This window comes from Anolis sagrei, chromosome 6 (assembly GCF_037176765.1).
Source record: "Anolis sagrei isolate rAnoSag1 chromosome 6, rAnoSag1.mat, whole genome shotgun sequence".
Taxonomy (NCBI): domain Eukaryota; kingdom Metazoa; phylum Chordata; class Lepidosauria; order Squamata; family Dactyloidae; genus Anolis; species Anolis sagrei.
The window spans coordinates 127,218,709-127,240,426 of record NC_090026.1 but is presented as its reverse complement, the minus strand read 5'-3'; the positions used below and the strand labels follow the sequence as shown (position 1 = coordinate 127,240,426).

General features: G+C 42.2%; 1 protein-coding gene across 1 annotated transcript in view; it reads left to right on the top strand.

Annotated features, from left to right (window-relative positions):
• Positions 1-21,718, top strand: part of HHATL (hedgehog acyltransferase like) — a 40,176-nt gene extending 18,458 nt beyond the window's left edge. Inside the window, exons 5-12 of the mRNA XM_060783470.2 lie at positions 5,789-5,983; positions 13,494-13,703; positions 14,532-14,703; positions 16,034-16,178; positions 16,976-17,011; positions 17,182-17,383; positions 18,498-18,639; positions 21,441-21,718. Coding sequence (XP_060639453.2) covers positions 5,789-5,983; positions 13,494-13,703; positions 14,532-14,703; positions 16,034-16,178; positions 16,976-17,011; positions 17,182-17,383; positions 18,498-18,639; positions 21,441-21,565 — 1,227 coding nt within the window. The 3' untranslated portion in view covers positions 21,566-21,718. The remainder of the gene's footprint in view (positions 1-5,788; positions 5,984-13,493; positions 13,704-14,531; positions 14,704-16,033; positions 16,179-16,975; positions 17,012-17,181; positions 17,384-18,497; positions 18,640-21,440) is intronic.

The following is a 21,718-nucleotide window of genomic DNA, read 5'->3' as shown; positions in this document are numbered from 1 at the left end:
TTCTTTCTCAATAAACTCAATATTCAATACGTTCTCAATAGCTTCTCTATTGAACTATCTATCTATAATTTCTCTATAAACTCAATTTATCTTTCTATCTCAATTTAATTTAGTTGAATTTAGTTGAATTTAATTTAATAGAATTTAGTACTTGCAATGGTTTTCTCAGAGCTATCCTGATTTGACTAAAGCACATCTGAATTCTTCCTTTAGACTGAAGAGGCAGGAGAAACTCTAAAATGGAGATTTTTTTTTCCCTGGGAGAAAGGGCGGGCTCAAAGAGCTGCTCTCTAGGCCAATAGCTGCAAAGAGTCTGCAGATTAGGTTCTTGTGGGTTTTTTCGGGCTATAGGGCCATGTTCTAGAGGCATTTCTCCTGACGTTTCGCCTGCATCTATGGCAAGCATCCTCAGAGGTAGTGAGGTCTGTTGGAATTAGGACAATGGGTTTATATATCTGTTGAAACATTCACACCTAGCTCCAGCAGAGAAAAGCTCTTTGCCTCACCCCAGCCATCCCACAGATATAGAAACCCATTGTCCTAATTCCAACAGACCTCACTACCTCTGAGGATGCTTGCCATAGATGCAGGCGAAACGTCAGGAGAAATGCCTCTAGAACATGGCCCTATAGCCCGAAAAAAAAAACCCACAAGAACCTAGTGATTCCAGCCATGAAAGCCTTCGACAATACAGTCTGCAGATTGGTTTTCCTGTCTTTGAAACTGCTAGCCTTTTAGGGCTTGCAAAGCTGCGGCAGCTCTGAGATGAATGCAAGGGGAAAACACTCTAAGCAACTAAAAAGGTAAAGTAAACCAGGCTCCTGGGAGACGGACCAGAGAGCCATTTATTTAGTTTTTTTGTTTGTTGACTTTACTTTTATCCTACCTTTCTCCTGATATAGGGACTCAAGGCAGCTAACCATGACAACTGGAGTGGGATCAAAGTGCAATAACCATATAGATTCCAAATTCTCACACAACTAGCACCTGACCAAGAAACACAACATATTGGGGAAGACCAGAATGGCTTAGATACTGATCAGTGGCTCATCCTTGATCAGTGTGCAGGGGATAGCCCTGACTGGGACAACACTTCACAACATTCACACTTGCACAATCCTGCAGGTGTACCATCCCCAACCATAGACCAGGAGCAACAGGAACACATACAGGAGAACCATAGGCTCTTGGATGAATCTCAATGGATTGTCCTTGACGAATGCACCGGGGATGTCGAGGAGGAGAACAACACTTTTCACCTACACAATTCACACCAACAGGATCACTTTTCTGGAGACCTACACACTACATTGCACAAAAGGGGCCCTGTCATTCCTGAAAGTAAACAGGTCTTGGTAGTAGGCGACTCCCTCCTTAGAGGAACGGAAGCTGTCATTTCCAGACCAGATGGGATGGCTCGAGAAATATGCTGCCTACCGGGGGCAAAAATACACCATATCACTCAGAGGCTCACCAGGCTCCTCAAGCCCTATCACCGTCCTCCCCTCATGTTGATTCATGTAGGAACCAATGATACTGCAAGGCATACGTTTCAAAAGATCACAAATGATTTTCGAGCTCTAGGAGCAATGCTAAAAGAATGTAATGTACAGGTGGTCTTTTCATCCCTCCTCCCTGTTGTAAGACACGGACCCACAAGAGCCAGAAAAATAGTACAGGTCAATGACTGGCTTAGAAAATGGTGTCAGGAGGAATGCTTTGGCTTCCTCGACCATGGCCTGCTATTCCAGGAGGATGGCCTACTGGCAAGGGATGGGGTGCATCTCACACAAGTAGGAAAACACCTTTTTGCTCACAGACTCGCAAACCTCATTAGACGCACTTTAAACTAGGTCCACCGGGGGAGGGGGACAACAGCCTTGCGAACACTTCTTTACCCATAATGTCTGGGAATCGCCAGAAGGCTAAACGGAGGGCTGCACAAACACAACAAGGACCAAGTACCAAAAGCACAATAATCCCAATTAAACAGCTCAAGGGAAGATCCCAGGGGCTCACATGTCTTTACACTAATGCACAGAGCATGGGAAATAAACAAGACGAACTCCAACTTCTAGCACAACACCACAAATATGATATCATAGCCATCACTGAAACCTGGTGGGATGACTCCTATCGCTGGAATGTAGATATCGAGGGGTATAACCTCTTTCACAGAAACCGAACAAAGGGGAGAGGAGGCGGAGTAGCCTTATATGTCAAAAACTCTTATGCTGCAGAAGAAATTCAAGACAGCAATCTGGGAAACCAGCTTGAAATCATTTGGATAAGAATCAAGGGAACTGGGACTCAAAAAGATGTCGTTGTAGGCGTCTACTACAGACCCCCAAGCCAGGAGGAAGATCTTGATGAAGTCTTCTGCCAACAGTTGACCAAACAGGCACAGAGAAGAGATGTAGTAGTCATGGGCGATTTCAACTATCCCGATATTTGCTGGAAAACAAACTCGGCCAAGAGTACAAGGTCCAACAAATTCCTCGCTTGCCTTGCAGACAATTTCATGGTCCAGAAGGTAGAAGAGGCAACAAGGGGATTGGCTACTCTTGATCTCATCCTAACAAATGCGGAGGACCTGATCGATGCGGTCGAAGTGGTAGGGTCCTTAGGGGCAAGTGATCATGTGCTCCTGCAATTTGAGGTACAAAGGAAGGCCGAAACTAAGACAAGTCAAACCCGCATTTTGGACTTTAGGAGAGCTGATTTCCAAAAAATGAAGGAAACGCTGAGCAGCATTCCGTGGACACAGATACTAAAAGACAAGGGAGCTACGGATGGATGGGAATTTCTCAAGAGTGAAATACTCAAAGCGCAATTGCAAACCGTGCCAACAAAGAGAAAAAATAAGACAAGTGCAAAGAAGCCAGAATGGATGTCCAAAGAACTTCTAACTGTGCTAAGACACAAAAGAGACTTGTACAAGAAGTGGAAAAAGGGAGAAATCACCAAAGAAGAATTCAAACAAATAGCCAACACCTGTAGGGAAAAGGTCCGCAAAGCTAAAGCAAAAAACGAGCTCAGACTTGCCAGGGACATTAAAAACAATAAAAAGGGCTTCTATTCTTATGTCAGTAGAAAAAGGAAAAACAAGGAGGCGATAGGACTTCTTCGAGGAGAAGATGGGGCAATGCTGACAGGGGATAGGGAAAAGGCAGAACTACTTAATGCCTTCTTTGCCTCGGTCTTCTCACAAAAAGAGAGTCTTCAACCTCAGCAAGATGGAGTGGATGAGGGATTGGAGGACATCCAACCCCAAATTGGGAAAGAAGTCGTCCAGGAATACCTGGCAGCTCTTAATGAGTTCAAGTCCCCAGGGCCAGATCAACTACACCCCAGAGTATTGAAGGAACTAGCGGAAGTCATTTCGGAACCATTGGCAACCATCTTCGAGAGTTCTTGGAGAACAGGAGAAGTTCCAACAGATTGGAGGAGGGCCAATGTGGTCCCAATCTTCAAGAAGGGAAAAAAGGACAACCCAAACAACTACCGTCCGGTCAGCCTCACGTCGATACCGGGCAAGATTCTGGAAAAGATTGTTAAGGAAGCGGTCTGCAAACACTTAGAAACAAATGCAGTCATCGCTAATAGTCAACATGGATTTATCAAAAACAAGTCATGCCAGACTAATCTGATCTCTTTCTTCGATAGAGCTACAAGCTGGGTAGATGCGGGGAATGCCGTGGATGTAGCGTACCTGGATTTCAGTAAAGCCTTCGACAAGGTCCCCCATGACCTTCTGGCAAGGAAACTAGTCCAATGTGGGCTAGGCAAAACTACAGTGAGGTGGATCTGTAATTGGTTAAGTGGACGAACACAGAGAGTGCTCACTAATGCTTCCTCTTCATCTTGGAAAGAAGTGACGAGCGGAGTGCCGCAGGGTTCCGTCCTGGGCCCGGTCCTGTTCAACATCTTTATTAATGACTTAGATGAAAGGCTAGAAGGCAGGATCATCAAGTTTGCAGACGACACCAAATTGGGAGGGATAGCCAATAGTCCAGAGGACAGGAGCAGAATTCAAAACGATCTTGACAGATTAGAGAGATGGTGGGCCAAAACTAACAAAATGAAGTTCAACAGTGACAAATGCAAGATACTCCACTTTGGCAGAAAAAATGAAATGCAAAGATACAGAATGGGGGACGCCTGGCTCGAGAGCAGTACGTGTGAAAAAGATCTTGGAGTCCTCGTGGACAACAAGTTAAACATGAGCCAACAATGTGATGTGGCGGCAAAAAAAGCCAATGGGATTTTGGCCTGCATCAATAGGAGTCTAGTGTCTAGATCTAAGGAAGTAATGCTACCCCTCTATTCTGCTTTGGTTAGACCACATCTGGAATATTGTGTCCAATTCTGGGCACCACAATTCAAGAGAGATATTGACAAGCTGGAATGTGTCCAGAGGAGGGCGACTAAAATGATCAAGGGTCTGGAGAACAAGCCCTATGAGGAGCGGCTTAGGGAACTGGGCATGTTTAGCCTGAAGAAGAGAAGTCTGAGAGGAGATATGATAGCCATGTATAAGTATGTGAGAGGAAGCCACAGGGAGGAGGGAGCAAGCTTGTTTTCTGCTTCCTTGGAGACTAGGATGCGGAACAATGGCTTCAAACTACAAGAGAGGAGATTCCATCTGAACATTAGGAAGAACTTCCTGACTGTGAGAGCCGTTCAGCAGTGGAACTCTCTGCCCCGGAGTGTGGTGGAGGCTCCTTCTTTGGAAGCTTTTAAACAGAGGCTGGATGGCCATCTGTCAGGGGTGATTTGAATGCAATATTCCTGCTTCTTGGCAGGGGGTTGGACTGGATGGCCCATGAGGTCTCTTCCAACTCTTTGATTCTATGATTCTATGATGTAGTGTGAAAAAGACCATCTGGTTTCACATACTGCAGTACATGCATAGGGCTAAACTACAGGTTGGGTTCACTTTATCTGAAGTTTTTTTTCCCACTGTTGGAATACCTGTATTTGCATATATATAGTGAATGAGGTATGGGAGGAAAGGGGGCAAGTCACACATCCAATGCCTGCTGAGTTTCCTCTCAATGACAGAAAAAACTATTCTTTTAAGTCCCTTGAAAAAGTAAACGTCCCAGATTCTTTCTCAGCTCTCAGGACCCTTTCTGCCCTTTTAGCAAAATAACCAGGAAGAGAGAGGAAAATTGTCTCCATTCCTCTGAGACTTTCATTCTCTCCTGGTTGGATACAGTGTGATAGTAAATGGGTTTCCAAGGTGCCCATCCAATCACACACTACCATGAATCAGGTGAAAAGTGAGCATGAAAAAGTCTGGCACATCTGCTATTTATAGGGGCATTTAATAAGAAAAGTCCTCCATATCTTCCATGTTTTCTTATTAGGGCTCCTTCAGGAAAAACTCAGCAGGTGCTGGATGTGTGCCTCACCCCCTTTCCTCCCATACCTCATTCACTATGTATGTGCAAATACAGGTGTTCCAACTAGTGGTAAAAAAAAGTGTTTTGGATTTCCAGAGAAGGGAGACTCAACATGTATTCTCCATTTTGCACACCTTTCTATGTTTGTTTTGGAGGAACATTATGATGGGATTCCCATATTTTCTTCCCCTAATGGAACTCTGCTATTGGGAAAATATAGTAAAAAATGGAAGAACTCTTCCAGACTTCCACCTGAGATCACTTCTGAAAAGTGGGCATGATGATGCAATTACTACTTGGATGACAAAGTGATTTTGGGGGCCACAGAGAGGACTAGGATGTTGTGCCTGTAACATTTTTTTCCCTTTATTTACTCACAGCACAGGTCTGTGGTCTACATGGTCTATGGGATCCTGACTGTGCTGGGCACCATGGGCACCACCTTCTTGGCGATTGTCCTCTCACACTGCCTGGTGCTCTACACCATTGCGATAACTAAGCAGAAGTGGCTGTGCTTCGTTGCTGGTCTTTGCAGCCTGGCCTCGTTCAAGGTGGAGCCCTTCAGCACCTGGCAGGTGAGTCCAGCTGCTGCTTCCTGTACCTTCTGAAGGTAGGCTCTGCTGAATGCTTCAAGCTAGAATGATCTATGAGTCTGCAGTCCAGATTTCATTTTAGAGAAGTTCTCAGAACCACAGGTCCAGCTATGCTGTAGAAGTAATGCAAATTTGACCCCACTTTAAATGGCATGGAATCCTGGGAGTTGTGGTTTGGCGAGACACCAGCACCCTTGGGAAGAAAAAGCTGAAGAACTTGGCAAAACTAAAGCTCCTAAGAGTCTATAGCACTGAATTAAAGTGGTATCAAACTGCATTAATTCTACAGCATGGATGTGCCCACAGCATCAGAGAGTTGGAAGAGACCCAAGGGTCATCCAGTCCAACCCAATTCTACCATTCAGAAGAACACAACTGGAGCTCTCCAAAAGATTGAGATGTGGGACACACTCCAGCAACGAAGAGCCTGAAGAAGAGAAGGCTGAGAGGAGATATGATAGCCATGTACAAATATGTGAGAGGAAGTCATCGGGAGGAGGGCGCAAGCTTGTTTTCTGCTGCCCTGGAGACTAGGATGCAGAACAATGGCTTAAGAAGATTCCTTCTGAACATTAGGAAGAACTTCCTAACTGTGAGAGCTGTTCAGCAGTGGAACTCTCTGCCCCAGAGTGTGGCGGAGGCTCCTTCTTTGGAAGCTTTTAAACAGAGGCTGGATGGCTGTAGAGAAATGTTTATTATAGAGTGTTTATTATACTGTATTTAAACTGTATTTATGTATTACATTTATTGCCATGGCCTAGCTGTGAGGGATAGGTTGCCATGGTAACAAGACAAAGCCTCAGAGGAGGTGGGCGGAGCTAAAGGAGTAAAAGATTTGAAAGTGGCAGTTAAGCTCCAGTCAGGCGGAAGAGACCCTGAGGAGAAGAGGAGAGCCAGTTAAGGGCTCTGGGAAATAGCAGAGTCAAGAAAGGACTCTGGGAAAAGTAGTTTTGTCCGGTGGAAGAGACCCGGGGAAGAGGAGTGCCAGTTAGGGCTCTGTTGTGAAGCTGTGAGAATTCAGTAGTTCCTAGAATTTGTGAATATTTCTTCAGCAAGAAAGCTGAAGGTGTTACCTTGTTAGATTGCTTAGGTTAAAGGAATCTAACAGAGGGGGTTTTCAGGATTGCCAGTAAGGAAAGACTGGTGATCAGTGGTTTGTTCCGAGTATAGGGCAAACCGTGTGGATATTCACAATAGGGAACTCTGAAGTAGTATAAGCACTTCACTAAAGAAGAAGTTTGTAGAATTGTATCATCAGAAGCATGTATCTCAAACCAGCCATTTTGTAACATCAAGCCTTGTGCCAAGTTCAAATTCTCAAAACTGCAACAATTACGTTCTGTTAACAATAAATCTTGTTCTCTTTGTATTTCAAACCTGCCTCCTCGATTGCTTTCATGCTTGGTGCATTCCACACTACCAAAGTCACCTCACAACACAACTAAAGATAAACAGAGACCTAAACCAGCGTCTCTAAACATATTGGTGGCAGCTTAATTGATATCTAAAAGAAGGTTCCTCACAGAATATTAGTGGCTTTAAAGAAGATTAATGCTTCCTCACATAATTTTGTTGACAAGCGGTGGGATTAGTGCTTCTTTACATAATTTGGTGGCAGACGACGGGATTCGTGTAACAACTAATCGAGTGCCTTAAGTTTAATTTTAAAATAAGTTGTGAGGTAAAAGTTGCTGAAAACATGGCTACCAGGCGGCAGAGAAAGCTGGCTGAGGAAAGAGAGGGAGACCAAGGGGAAAGCTCGAGCTCTGAGTCAGAGACAGAGGCAGTGCCTATGTCAGAAATGGCTTATAAATACAAACTGGAAATGGAGGAAAAACGATTAGAGATGAGACGGTTAGAACTAGAGATGGAGGCAAAACAAAGAGAGAGAGAACTGGAGGAAAAACGATTGGAGATGGAAGAAAGACAAAGAGAAAGAGAGAGAGAACAGGAGTTAGAATTGAAGAGAATGGAGTTTGAGCTAGAGAAACAAAGATTGGCTTTGTCTCAAACATCCAGTGATGTTCAGGAAGGGAGATCTGGAGGGGATACCCCAGATTTGATGAAGAAATTCCCAAAATATACCAAGGAGGATTGTCCAGAGAAATTCCTAATATCTTTTGAAAGATGTTGTCGTGATTTTGGAGTGGCTAAGGAAAAATGGATGACATACCTTAGGCCACAGATAAGTGGGAAACTTTTGCAGATTTATGGACAGATGCCGGAGGAGTCTTGTAGAGACTATGATCTGTTTAAGAAACAGGTTCAACAGGAATATAGATTGACTCCTGAATATTATAGATTTAAGTTCAGGACGTTGAAGAAAGATAAAACACAAAGTTTTGCTCAGGTGGCCTCTAGATTGTCTCAACTGTTCGATAGTTGGATAAAGATGTCTGAGGTAGAAGATTATCAACAGCTGAGGGAACTTTTGAAATTGGAACAATTTTTCCAATTAGTTCCTTATGAAATTCGTTGGGTGATTCAAGATCGCAAGCCATCCACGATTGTAGAGGCAGCGGGTATGGCAGATCAAATAACAACCTTGAAAGAAGGATTTAAAAGGGAAGATCTGCCAGGGGACAAAAGAACAAACAGGCAGCCATTTTATTCACAACAAAAGCGCCCACAGCAAGAAAAGGGTGCTGAATTAGAAGACACCACCTATAGGAGGCAGAGTGTAATAAGACCAACTGCTCCTGAGGTAAAACGACGGTGCTTTCAATGTGGAGAATGGAATCATTTAAAATATCAATGTCCCCTGTTAAAGAAGGAGAAAACAACCCTCTTTGTGAATAAAATGAAAGAAACACCAAGGGCAGAAGCAGATACTGTTTCAAAGGAGAGTTCAAGCTCAGAGCCTCAAGAGAAACAATGTTTGTTCATCCTGTCAGGCAGCCCATCTAAGGACTACTTAGAAACCATTTCTATTGATCACAAAGACAGGAAAGGACTCCGAGATACAGGTTCCGAAGTATGCATTGCGCACCCTGAAATAATACCTCAGAAATTTCAACAGCCAACCTCTGAAATAAAATTAAAAGGTTTAGGTCCCGCGATCCCGACACCCGTGGTGACCTTGCCAATAGAATATAAAGGATGGAAGGGTATGTGGGATTTTGCAGTCAGTCCTGACATACCATATCAATGTTTAATTGGAAATGATTTGGCTGAGGAGATTAAATACTGTAAGATGGCGTGTGGGGAGAAAAAATGTATCAACAAAAGCCCTGAACAGAAAGCCCTGTGTTTTGCCATCCGACAAGATGGGGATGATAGCCCAGAAGCCAGTGCTACAGTTGCTAAGGTTGTTACGAAGACAGGAGGAGTTGAGGAAATTCAACAGGAACAAAGAGCAGAAGAACAACCCTATAGATTTATTGCTGGAGGTGGTGTTCCAAATATAAAGTCAGAAGTGTACAGCCAGGAGAGACCATGCAAACGAGGAACAAGCCCTGCAGCAGAGCCGATTCCAGTGGCTGATTATTTGAGAGCCAGTGAAGAGAGTATAGAAACAATAGGTCTGGAAAGACAAGTGATAAATTCTGAGGAGAAAGAGGAATCCTTGGCCTTAAAAGATGTATTTCCTTCAGCTCCACATAAAGAAATTACCTCAGCCGAACTTTTTGACAAAGACAATAAAATAAAATCTAAAGGGAAAGCTGAAGAAAAACAGACTCTTGATCTGACAGTAGAAACTGATGAGAGTTCAAGATATCCAAGGACCTTATTTGAAACAAAGATCCAAACACCTGAAGGGCTAATTGAAATTAAGATGACTTCTAGACATGATTCCTTCACTATAAGGGTTCCAGAAGATGGCACAAAAGAACTTTTAAAGATTGGAACTGTAGTTGAAGTTAAGAATCTAAGTGAACCCTATCAGAAAACAATCATCAACAATTTGACTGAAGCAAGCTCGTATGCTATATCAGTTAACGGTGAAGATAAGAAGATTCTCAAACATTTTACACTTCATCTGAAGGAAGAAAAAGAGAATAAAAACCAAGCTAATAGACTGACAGAAGAGCTGATGTACGCAGACTGTATTGGTGGTGATAAAAAGAAAAAGCTGCAATTTCTAGCTTTAGAGGTTTGTCCAGATAGCAGTGATGAGCTTGCCATGAAGAAGGACAATATTCGTGTTCGTTCTTCTAATGACAGTGAATTCTCTTCAGTGCCAAGAAAAGATGCTAGAGGAATTCCAGATTATTCACTACAACCTGATGCTTCATGGAAGCAAGCCATTGTTCAAGCCCTGAAAGTCGATGGAAACAGAACTGTTCCTGATAATTGGAAGGTTAGATTAAAAGAAGAAACCCCAATAACAAAAAAGAGAGGAGAAAAGACTTGCAGACATCGTGTGAGGAAGAAAACCATATCTCCAGGTAATCAAAAAGACATCAAGGGACAAAAGAAGAAACCTAAAAAGAAGAAACGAAGAAGTGGAAAAAAGAAGCTAAAAGATCATCATAAAGAGACATTGCTGTAGACAGTTGGTTCAGTACAACCGAGGTTGTGTTTAAACCATGGGACATTGGACGCTAAGACATCTATGTCAATGATCAAATGTGGGAGTTTAACTGTTGTGTGGGCTATTAACAAAGTGGAACCATATGTATAGAGAAAAGTTGTGGTATGATATATAGATAAATGTCTTATACATTGACCAGACTAGGTAGAAGTTCAATTATATATGTTAATATAGGAAGGTAATAGATGTGTAATGTAGTGTAATATTTTAAAAATGGTTAACCTGTTTTAATGGCAGACATGTAAAATGTATATGATGTTATTACAGTGGTGAACTGTATATGTTTCATACCATAGGTATAAGATATAATCCCATTATATTAAAGTGTGGTAGGTATATACGTTTTACAATAGGCAATAAATATTTACAACTATATATATAAATATAGAAATGTTTAGATATATTGTTTATATGAAAAATGTTAGAAATGTGAGTCTTTGATACCACATCCATAGATGATAATAGATAACTGATTAATTAAAGGTTTGTATATATGTATAATTGAAATGTATTTAACCCTAATATGTTTCCCTTTCAGAATTGGTGTATATGTATTTATTGTTAAATGATATGTAGGATTATTTTTGCCATTCTAGGATTAAGAAATGTGCAAAAATATATTTCTGGGAAGGAAGGTGTAGAGAAATGTTTATTATAGAGTGTTTATTATACTGTATTTAAACTGTATTTATGTATTACATTTATTGCCATGGCCTAGCTGTGAGGGATAGGTTGCCATGGTAACAAGACAAAGCCTCAGAGGAGGTGGGCGGAGCTAAAGGAGTAAAAGATTTGAAAGTGGCAGTTAAGCTCCAGTCAGGCGGAAGAGACCCTGAGGAGAAGAGGAGAGCCAGTTAAGGGCTCTGGGAAATAGCAGAGTCAAGAAAGGACTCTGGGAAAAGTAGTTTTGTCCGGTGGAAGAGACCCGGGGAAGAGGAGTGCCAGTTAGGGCTCTGTTGTGAAGCTGTGAGAATTCAGTAGTTCCTAGAATTTGTGAATATTTCTTCAGCAAGAAAGCTGAAGGTGTTACCTTGTTAGATTGCTTAGGTTAAAGGAATCTAACAGAGGGGGTTTTCAGGATTGCCAGTAAGGAAAGACTGGTGATCAGTGGTTTGTTCCGAGTATAGGGCAAACCGTGTGGATATTCACAATAGGGAACTCTGAAGTAGTATAAGCACTTCACTAAAGAAGAAGTTTGTAGAATTGTATCATCAGAAGCATGTATCTCAAACCAGCCATTTTGTAACATCAAGCCTTGTGCCAAGTTCAAATTCTCAAAACTGCAACAATTACGTTCTGTTAACAATAAATCTTGTTCTCTTTGTATTTCAAACCTGCCTCCTCGATTGCTTTCATGCTTGGTGCATTCCACACTACCAAAGTCACCTCACAACACAACTAAAGATAAACAGAGACCTAAACCAGCGTCTCTAAACATATTGGTGGCAGCTTAATTGATATCTAAAAGAAGGTTCCTCACAGAATATTAGTGGCTTTAAAGAAGATTAATGCTTCCTCACATAATTTTGTTGACAAGCGGTGGGATTAGTGCTTCTTTACAATGGCCATCTGTCGGGGTGCTTTGAATGCAATTTTCCTGCTTCTTGGCAGAATGGGGTTGGACTGGATGACCCATGAGGTCTCTTCCAACTCTATGATTCTATGATTCTGTGATTCTATTATGGTTTATTTAAATGTAAAGATAAAAATGGGAGGGAGTCCAAAATTACCAGCATCTCTTAGCTTAGGCTCTTATTAGGGATATAACTTTTGCTAATTTGGTTCTCCAATGAAACAATTATAGCAATTTTCTTCCCACTGTGAGAAAGTTATCAAAAACTACTTATTCTTCAAAAACTATTTGCAGTTTGGAGATTATTCTGTGCAAAATATTCACATGGAAGTTTTTGTGTGTGAAATACGGCATTGTCTGTGCAGGAAACATCATTTCCTGCATAGAAAAATAATATTCCTTCTTAGAAATGTTGGTCAAGCGCCATCAACATAGCCATGTCTGCCAATACTACCCCCTTTCAAAACAAACTGACAGTATGGCAACCAAAAGTTTCCAAAGTTTTGCAGACTAATGTGCTGAGAAATAATATCTGTGAAGGAAAGCAGCTAGAGAGATACTTTGGGGTGGAACTTCTTCTCTCAAGGCATCCCATAACTGGGGAAAGGACTGCAGAGTATCCTATTTGGGGACCAAAAACCACATGCGAATTTTGTACATAATAAATCTCAAAATGCGAATATTCTCCTTATTTCATTATTTTAAATTAAATTACATTAAAGGGAGAAATTGCCCTTTCTCTTTCCACCCAGCTATGTCCAATCCCACCAGTATGAGCAGAATGTAGCAGGTTGCTTGTCAAAATGCCAGAAATGTGCCTTAAAGTATATAACAATTTGCTTGCAGTTTATGATCTAAATCCCTAGCTTAAGGAGACCCATTAAATCAGTTGTTGAATGGAAAGTCAACACGTAGGTAAAACCTGTTAATTCATTGGGTCTACTCAAGTTGGAACTAGCAATTGGAAACAGGACTGTAAATAGGAAAGCAGTGATTTGACAGGATGCAGTGCTCTTTAACTCACCTAAATACCCCAAAGGCATCAGATCCCATCTGACCTTAGAAGCTAAGTAGGATTAGCCCTGGCTAGTATTTGGATGGGAGACTGCCAATGAGTATTCCTTGATTTAGAAAACGCTATGAGGTTGCCATACGTTGGCAGGTGACTTCAAACACATACACACACATAATGGCAGGATGAGAACTTCTGGCAGGCCTTGAGATTTTGCAATATGAAGGGGATTTTGTAGCATTCTGCCCTTAAAATGACTTTCAACCCAGCAATCGCTGGAGGAAATAGTGCCCAGCGGTTCTTCTGCAATTGACAAGATTCTGCAATGAGCTATTTTCCTCAGTATATGAGGTAACTATTCTCTTTTGTACAGAGTGATTTTGTAACAGGAACTTTTGATCTTCAAGATGTTCTCTTTTATGGCGGGAGTTGCTTCAGCATCATGCGCTGCATGAGTTTCGCCCTGGAAAACTGCGAGAAGAAAGACGGCAACTACTCCATCTTCGCCTTGCTGAAATACAATTTCTACCTCCCCTTCTTCTTCTTTGGGCCAATCATGACCTTCGACCGATTCTACGAGCAGGTGGGATGCTGTCCTCTACCATATGTGCCATCACGTGTTTTTTCTAAAATTGATTATAATGCCTGTATCTCTCTTTTTGCTTTAAAAGTATGCAAAAAAAAATGAAACATGTAACATGAGCCAAGAAAGCTTAATCCAACTTGGTGGCTTCAAAATATGTCCGACTACAATTTGGGAGGATATTTTGGGATCTGAAGAGCAAGAGATCTCTATTTTGGGAACTATAGAGCAGCAGCCACCATATATGAAGATTGGAAGTAGTAGACCAGTGGCCAATCTACTGGATCCATTGGGCTGATTCAATAGACCCATTGAAACAGTGAGACTGACGTAATTGTTGACTTACTAATGAGTTCATTGGGTTTACTCTAGCATGAGCTCATGGCAATATAATTTAGGGGTAAATCTACACTGTAGAATGAATGCAGACACCACCTTGACTGCCATGGCTTAATGCTGTGGAATCATCTTGAAAAATATTGTGACTCTGGAAGTAGGAATGAGAAGTCTTTGATGATCCCAGAACTTGCCTCGAAATAATTCCTGATGAAGAAAAAGGTCTTGTGGATCTCCAGAATGAATTGTGTGTAGGAACAAAACTTAGGGCTGCCAGAGAGTGTATTTTGCTATCTGGATGGGCTTTCTGTGTTGCGTGATGTATTTCGTATCTTCCATAATCTGACACCAAGTCATCTAGAACACAACGGGCAGGAAAGATTCTGCTCACATTTCCAGATAACCAGAAAATTCCACTTGCATTGTTTTCTGCATGATAGTAACTCGCTAGCTATCAAGTCCTATAGTCATCAACATCATCTCTCCCAACAGGTCCATGTCAGTGAGCTGCGGCGTAAAGATTATGAGATGTGGCACATCCGAGTCCATGCCATCACCCACCTTGTGGCCATTGTGGTTGTGGATGTCTTTTTCCACTACTTCTACATTCTGACCCTCCCTTCGGACATGAAGTTTGTAAGCCGGCTCTCCGACTGGGCCTTGGGTGAGTGGCTATCTTTGATTTACTTTCCAAAGATGCTTCTCATGTGCAAGCATAATATATTCTCATAAATTGCTCTCACAAGAGATATCTGATAGGGGAAGGGGAGAGAAACAACCCACATTCTGGATTGCTTACTTCACAGGGATATGAAACAGGATTCATCTGAGAACTTCACTTGGCTTCTACTCTTCAAATAGTCGAACATATATATTCTAGTTTCTCTTCAGATCGTACTCTTCAAATATCTAGTCCAGTGGATCTCAACCTGCGGTCCCCAGATGTTTTTGGCCTATAATTCCCAGAAATCCCAGCCAGTTTACCAGCTGTTAGGATTTCTAGGAGTTGAAGGCCAAAAACATCTGGGGACCCCAGGTTGAGAACCACTGGTCTAGTCCTTCTTATTAGGCCTGGACAATGGCGTCACTAGGGTTTCTCTGCTGTTGTAGCAACTCCACTACAGAATAAGTCACATTCTGGTGCCTAATACTAAACTGAGATCAGGGCAGTTTTTTGCCATATAGTTGTGCAAATCGTTGGAGAGGAGCTCCAACTATTGTGATTTGATTTGAGTTGTGATTTGATGGTGTGAAGGTTGGGACCGTTATCTGAATGAGACCTACAATAGGTGTTCCATTTCCAAGCTCTGCAGATAACCTGTTTTGAAGACTCAGACATCAATCCTGCTCAGCATCTGTACTTGGGGTGACATATGTATAAATATGTGAGAGGAAGCCACAGGGAGGAGGGAGCAAGCTTGTTTTCGGCTTCCCTGGAGACTAGGATGCAATGGAACAATGGCTTCAAACTACAAGAGAGGAGATTCCATCTGAACATGAGGAAGAACTTCCTGACTGTGAGAGCCGTTCAGCAGTGGAACTCTCTGCCCCGGAGTGTGGTGGAGGCTCCTTCTTTGGAAGCTTTTAAACAGAGGCTGGATGGCCATCTGTCGGGGGTGATTTGAATGCAATATTCCTGCTTCTTGGCCGAATGGGGTTTGACTGGATGGCCCATGAGGTCTCTTCCAACTCTTTAATTCTATTGAAATGGGAAGGCGCCATTTGGCTTTTTGACTCAGGTCTCCAAGCTCAAGAAAACCAAGTATCCCAATCCATGTTAGCTTCTTTGAGGTCAATCAAGCAATTCTCTAGTTCTGTCTGCTTCCATTCCTCTTAGGTTCTGCTCCCTCTGCTGTCTAAAATACTTTGAAATGAGGTTTCATTTCTCTATTGCTCTCAGAAACAGAACCCTGATGAGTGCTGCCCATAGCTCTCTGTTGTTGGCTTTCTGGACTCCAACGTGTAGCCCCTCTCTCTTCCTCTTTCTTTCATAGCGGGCTTGGCTTACTCCAACTTGGTGTATGACTGGGTAAAAGCCGCCGTGATGTTTGGGGTCATCAACACCATTGCCCGGCTGGACCACCTGGACCCTCCTCAGCCCCCCAAATGCATCACCATGCTCTATGTCTTTGCAGAAACGTGAGTGACCCCTGATACAGCTACACCAGAGACACTGTCTTCCAGTTATCCCGCCAACTACTTCAGGGGATAGGACTAGAATACCTCTGGGATATATTTGAAAACTGAAATAAAGTCCATTAATTCCAATTTTAGACATGACACTGCTCTCCCAGCTTTTATTTTTAGACTTAAGACCTGTTTATTGCATAAGTTGCCTAGAGAGAAATAAGTTAGAAACCAATTAAATTAAATGCAGGTTTAGGTTCCATTTACACTGCCATGATAATGCAGTGTAGACTCATATAATCCAGTTCAATGCAGTTCAATCTGCATCATATGTCTGTATCTCTTATAAAGTGTTGGTTTAACCTCCAGTTTGCTATGAATTACGATGTTGCGAGATGATGCCTGTCTTAAAAAGTAGATCACCAACATAAAATGTTTGGAAGGTCCAAATATCACCTTTTTTCAAATATTAAAGCATGGATTTCATGTCCTCTCTCAACTTTCCCTTCTTCAAGCTAAACATACCCAGCTTCTTAAGCCGTTCTTCATTGGGATTCATAGTTTCCATGCATTTAACTATTTTGATTGCCCTTCTCTGGACACCTTCTAACTGGTCAATAGACTCAGTGTAGATGGGGCCTTATAAGCAAGTTGACACAGTGTGTGTGTGTTATAATGGATGTGCATGGGCCCAGTTACTATAAACCTGTCCACTAATCATCTCAAAATGCACAATAAAGGCAGAAATCTAGAAAATCTACTTAATTGGAAGCATCTAACTCTTAAAAACCTTTGTTTTTGTCTCCCAGGCACTTTGACAGAGGAATTAATGACTGGCTATGCAAGTAAGTTTCCTTACTTCTCTTGTTCTGGGATCTCCAAGAGGTTTCCATGTCTCAAAGCATATGATTGGGAACCTAAGAGTGGAAAATAGCAACAATTCATTGATTTTTCATAATTTTTGGATCTACGAAATCCCATACTATTATGGCCTATTCTGTTTGTGACTCTCCAGGTACGTCTATGATTACCTTGGGGGGAACCATGACAACATCTTGAAGGAGCTGGTGGCCACCATTTCCACATTTGCTGTCACCACCCTCTGGTTGGGTCCTTGTGAGCTCGTTTACATCTGGTCTATCTGCAATTGCTTTGGCCTCAATTTTGAGTTATGGGTGCAGCAGTTCTTTCAGCTGAAGCCATTTGCCAGCATAGAGGTGAGCATCTAGGTATCTTAGTAGACCACACAACAGTGTGATGGCAGCCAAAAAAGGCAATGCAAATCTAAGATGTATCAATATTGGTCTCATGCCTCAAATGAGAAAAGTCATGGTAAAGAGATTGAAAGATGAAAATGGGAGAAAAACAAGAGGAGCAAAGTAAGATTAGGGAGATAATGGCAACATATTATCTATATAAGGAGGAGAGGGTAGTGTAAAGAAACTTAAACATCAGAGAAAAAATTGTGAAGGAAGACAGTTGAGTTATTAAATCAACCAATAACACAAGAGGAAATACTAAGGGTAATTAAAAGGTTAAAGGGAGCTAAGACACCAGGACCGGATGGATTCCCAACGGAATATTATAAAGCATATATGGGAGCATTAGCACCATACTTAACAGAGTTGTTTAATGAAATATACATTAAGCAAAAAGTCCCTCAAACATGGAAAGTATCAGAAATTATTAGTATACCAAAAAAGGGAAGAGATTTAACACAACCAGGGTCATATAGAGCTATTAGTTTACGCAATCAGGGTTACAAAACATTTGGCAAAAAGATTGGAAATTATAATGCCAAAAATAATCAAAGAAGATCAATATGGATTTGTGAATAGAAGAAAAATTGGGGATTCAATAAAAATGTGGTAATCACAATGAATCATGCAAATTTGAATAAGGAAAAAATTGAATTCTAAAATTGGACATTTATAAAGCTTTTGATCAGGAAAAGAGATAGCTTCTAAATATTAGGAAGAACCTCCTGAAGGTAAGAGCTCTGTGGCAGTGAAATACTGTAGGTTCTTAAACAGAGGCTGGTTGACCATCTGTCAAGAGTGCTTTGTTTGTGTTTTCCTATCTGACAAAAGGGGGATTGAACTAGATAGCCTTTGGGGTCTATTTCAACTCTATAATGCTAAGGAGACACTTCACTTTGCTGTATAATCAGCCTTTTAAGGCCCTTTGACCCAAGGATGGGTCATTTTGGGTGGTCCACAATCATTGTCTACCCCCAGAACCTCTGCAGGTCACTCTAATTATTCTGGGGAGCTTTGGGTCTTACTTAATTTCCTTTCCTAGCTCATGCTTTATGTTTCCTCTCTTTGGCAGGGACTGATGTCCGAGGCAATGTCCCGACGGATCCGGGCCTTCTTTGGGGCGGCCAATTTCTGGGCCATTGTCCTCTATAATATCCTCGCCCTCAACAGCCTAGACTTTGCACTTCTCGTCTCCAGGAGAATCCTCCAAATAGGTAAATGGTTAGAGAGTATTGCAGAATATTCTATTCTAATACAATTAAATACATTTATTGAGCTTTGGAAAATCCCGATGAAAAGAATCTTGGACCGAAGAGAATTTTCAGAGTTTGAGATTTCTTCTGTTGTGGTTTTGTCTGAACGCAACAATTTGAACATGGTATATTGCAATTCTGCGCAGAAATACTATTTTCTGTGCAGAAAATTGTGTTTTTATAAAGCAAAAATTGTGATAATTGAGCATTTGTTCTGTGCAAAGTGCACACTTTTAGTGATTTACATAGAAAACAGAACCGTCTGCATTGAAAACTGGAGCTGTTTCTTGTACCTTTAACAGTTGTGTAGAAGAGGAAATTCCAGCAGTTGCTAGTTGTTGTGTGTCTTTCAATCATTTCCTATTTATGACAGACCTAAGCCAAACCTATCACTGGTTTTCTGAGACTGAGAGAGTGTAATTCACCCAAGGTCACACAGAGAGTTTGCATGGTCAAGTGGAGATATGGACCCTGGTCTCCAGGGTGGAAGTCCAGCACTCTGACCCTACTGTGCCATTTCAGATGTCTTACAAGGAAATATCATGGTTGAATGGTTTTGCTCACAGACCGATCTTACTTTTATTTACTCAGGTGGTCCCTTGTTGTCCAAGTAAGATTGTCCTCCAAGTGTGGTATCCTGGCGGTGGGCACGTAGGTGACTGTGGAACCCTATTTTTGATCCACATGTTCTCCTACAGAGAGAGCATCGGTTTCCAGGTGGAAGGCAGTCCCGGTTGGGGTTGGCTTGACGTGCCTTCCTCTTGGCACGTTTCTCTCTTTCGCCTTCCATTCGTGCCTCTTCAAATTCTACAGCACTGCTGGTCACAGCTGACCCCCAGCTAGAGCCCTCAAGGGCCAGGGCTTCCCAGTTCTCGGTGTCTATGCCACAGTTTTTAAGGTTGGCTTTGAGCCCATCTTTAAATCTCTTTTCCTGTCCACCAACATTCTGTTTTCCATTCTTGAGTTTGAAATAGATTCCATCAGTGCTGCCTCTGAAAAATCCTGCAAATCTCTTGGGAAGACAGGCGGACAAATGTCAGCGTGCTGGAAGAAACAAAGAGTAATTGCTTTGGGAGACAGTGATCGGGCATTTGGACAATGTGGCCTGTCTAGCGGAGTTGATGGTGGAGGACCATCGCTTCAATGCTGGTGGTCTTTGTTTCTTCCAGCACGCTGACATTTGTCCGCCTGTCTTCCCAAGAGATTTGCAGGATTTTTCAGAGGCAGCACTGATGGAATCGTTCCAGGAGTTGAGTGTGACGTCTGTAGATAGTCCACATCTTGCAGGCGTATAGCAGGGTTGGGAGGACAATAGCTTCATAAGCAAGCACCTTGATATCTCTATGGATGTCCCAGTCCTCAAATACTCTGTGCTTCATTTGGAAAAATGCTGCACTCGCAGAGCTCAGGCAGTGTTGTATTTCAGTGTCAAACCAATTACCCCAAGGCTGTCTAGATAGAGATTTGCAGGTCTGACTTTTTCAGATTGTTTATTCACAGACTTGTGATTTCTATGTAGGACCCTCTAGGTCCTCCATCATGACTCCATTGTCACATTCAGGAGAGACATGATGGTGGGCCTAAAGTTTCTTAGAAAGGTGTCTTCACAGGTTAAAAGTAGCATTTTAATTAAAATCTTGCAAAGTCCTAAACCTCCAAACTCAGCAAATGTGGAGAGAACACTTACGTGTGAAATGCATCCATTCTATGGCTGAAATAAGTTCTGCTGTTCATAGTCTTACAGTAGCTAAAGAACAGGCATTTGGCTTCACCTACATTGTGGTATTCATGTAGTTTGATGCCACCCTACCATGGAATCATGGAAGATGTTGTTTTACAAGGTCTTTAGCCTTTTGTGTTAAAGAGTGCTGGGTCCTCACCAAATTACAACTACCAGGATTCCAAAGCATTACACAATGTCAGTTAAAGTGTATTGTCGAAGGCTTTCATGGCCGGAATCACTGGGTTGTTGTAGGTTTTTTCGGGCTATATGGCGATGTTTTAGAGGCATTTTCTCCTGACGTTTCGCCTGCATCTATGGCAAGCATCCTCAGAGGTAGTGAGATCTGTTGGAAGTAGGAAAATGGGTTATGTATCTGTGGAATGACCAGGGTGGGACAAAGAGCTCTTGTCTGCTGGAGCTAGGTGTGAATGTTTCAACTGACCACCTTGATTAGCATTTAATGGCTTGAAAGTGCCTGGGGGGAATCTTTTGTTGAGAGTGATTTGATGTGCCTGATTGTTTACTCTCTGTTGTTTTGCTGTTGTAATTTCTGAGTTTAATACTGAACAGAAAGGAAGAAACCATGAAAATGAACAAAATCTGGCTACCAGTATTAAACTCAAAAATTACAACAGCAAAACAATCAGGCACATCAAATCACCTCTCAAAGAAAGATTCCCCCAGGCACTTCCAAGCCATTAAATGCTAATCAAGGTGGTCAGTTGAAACATTCACACCTAGCTCCAGCAGACAAGAGCTCTGTGCCCCACTCCAGTCATTCCACAGATATATAAACCCATTTTCCTACTTCCAACAGGCGTCACTACCTCTGAGGATGCTTGCCATAGATGCAGGCAAAACGTCAGGAGAAAATGCCTCTAGAACATGGCCATATAGCTCGGAAAAACCTACAACAACTCAGTTAAAGTGGCTCAGATGGCACAAATTCTACAGTGTAGATGCACCATTGTCTGACTGGGTCCAGTGATGAAACACCTCCCTTGGAGCCCATTTCATGGCATCTCCTTCTCCATCTCAGGTTTCCCTCTCAGCACCTTCTCCATTTGGCTCATCACGTACTGCGGGGTGCAGCTGATCAAAGAGAGAGAACGGATCCTGGCCATCCGAGAGGAAGAGAGAGAAGCCAAGGAAAAGGCAGAGTAAAGGAGAAGAGGAAGACCGGCAGCTGCCCCTTGCCGTCCTCGATCACCGGATGCTGCCAGCTGCAGAGCTCTCCCGTAGCCGCAGACCACCTCACCAGTGCAATAAAAATCCTTTTGCAGTTCAAATAAAAAGATATTTTCTATAAGACTTCAA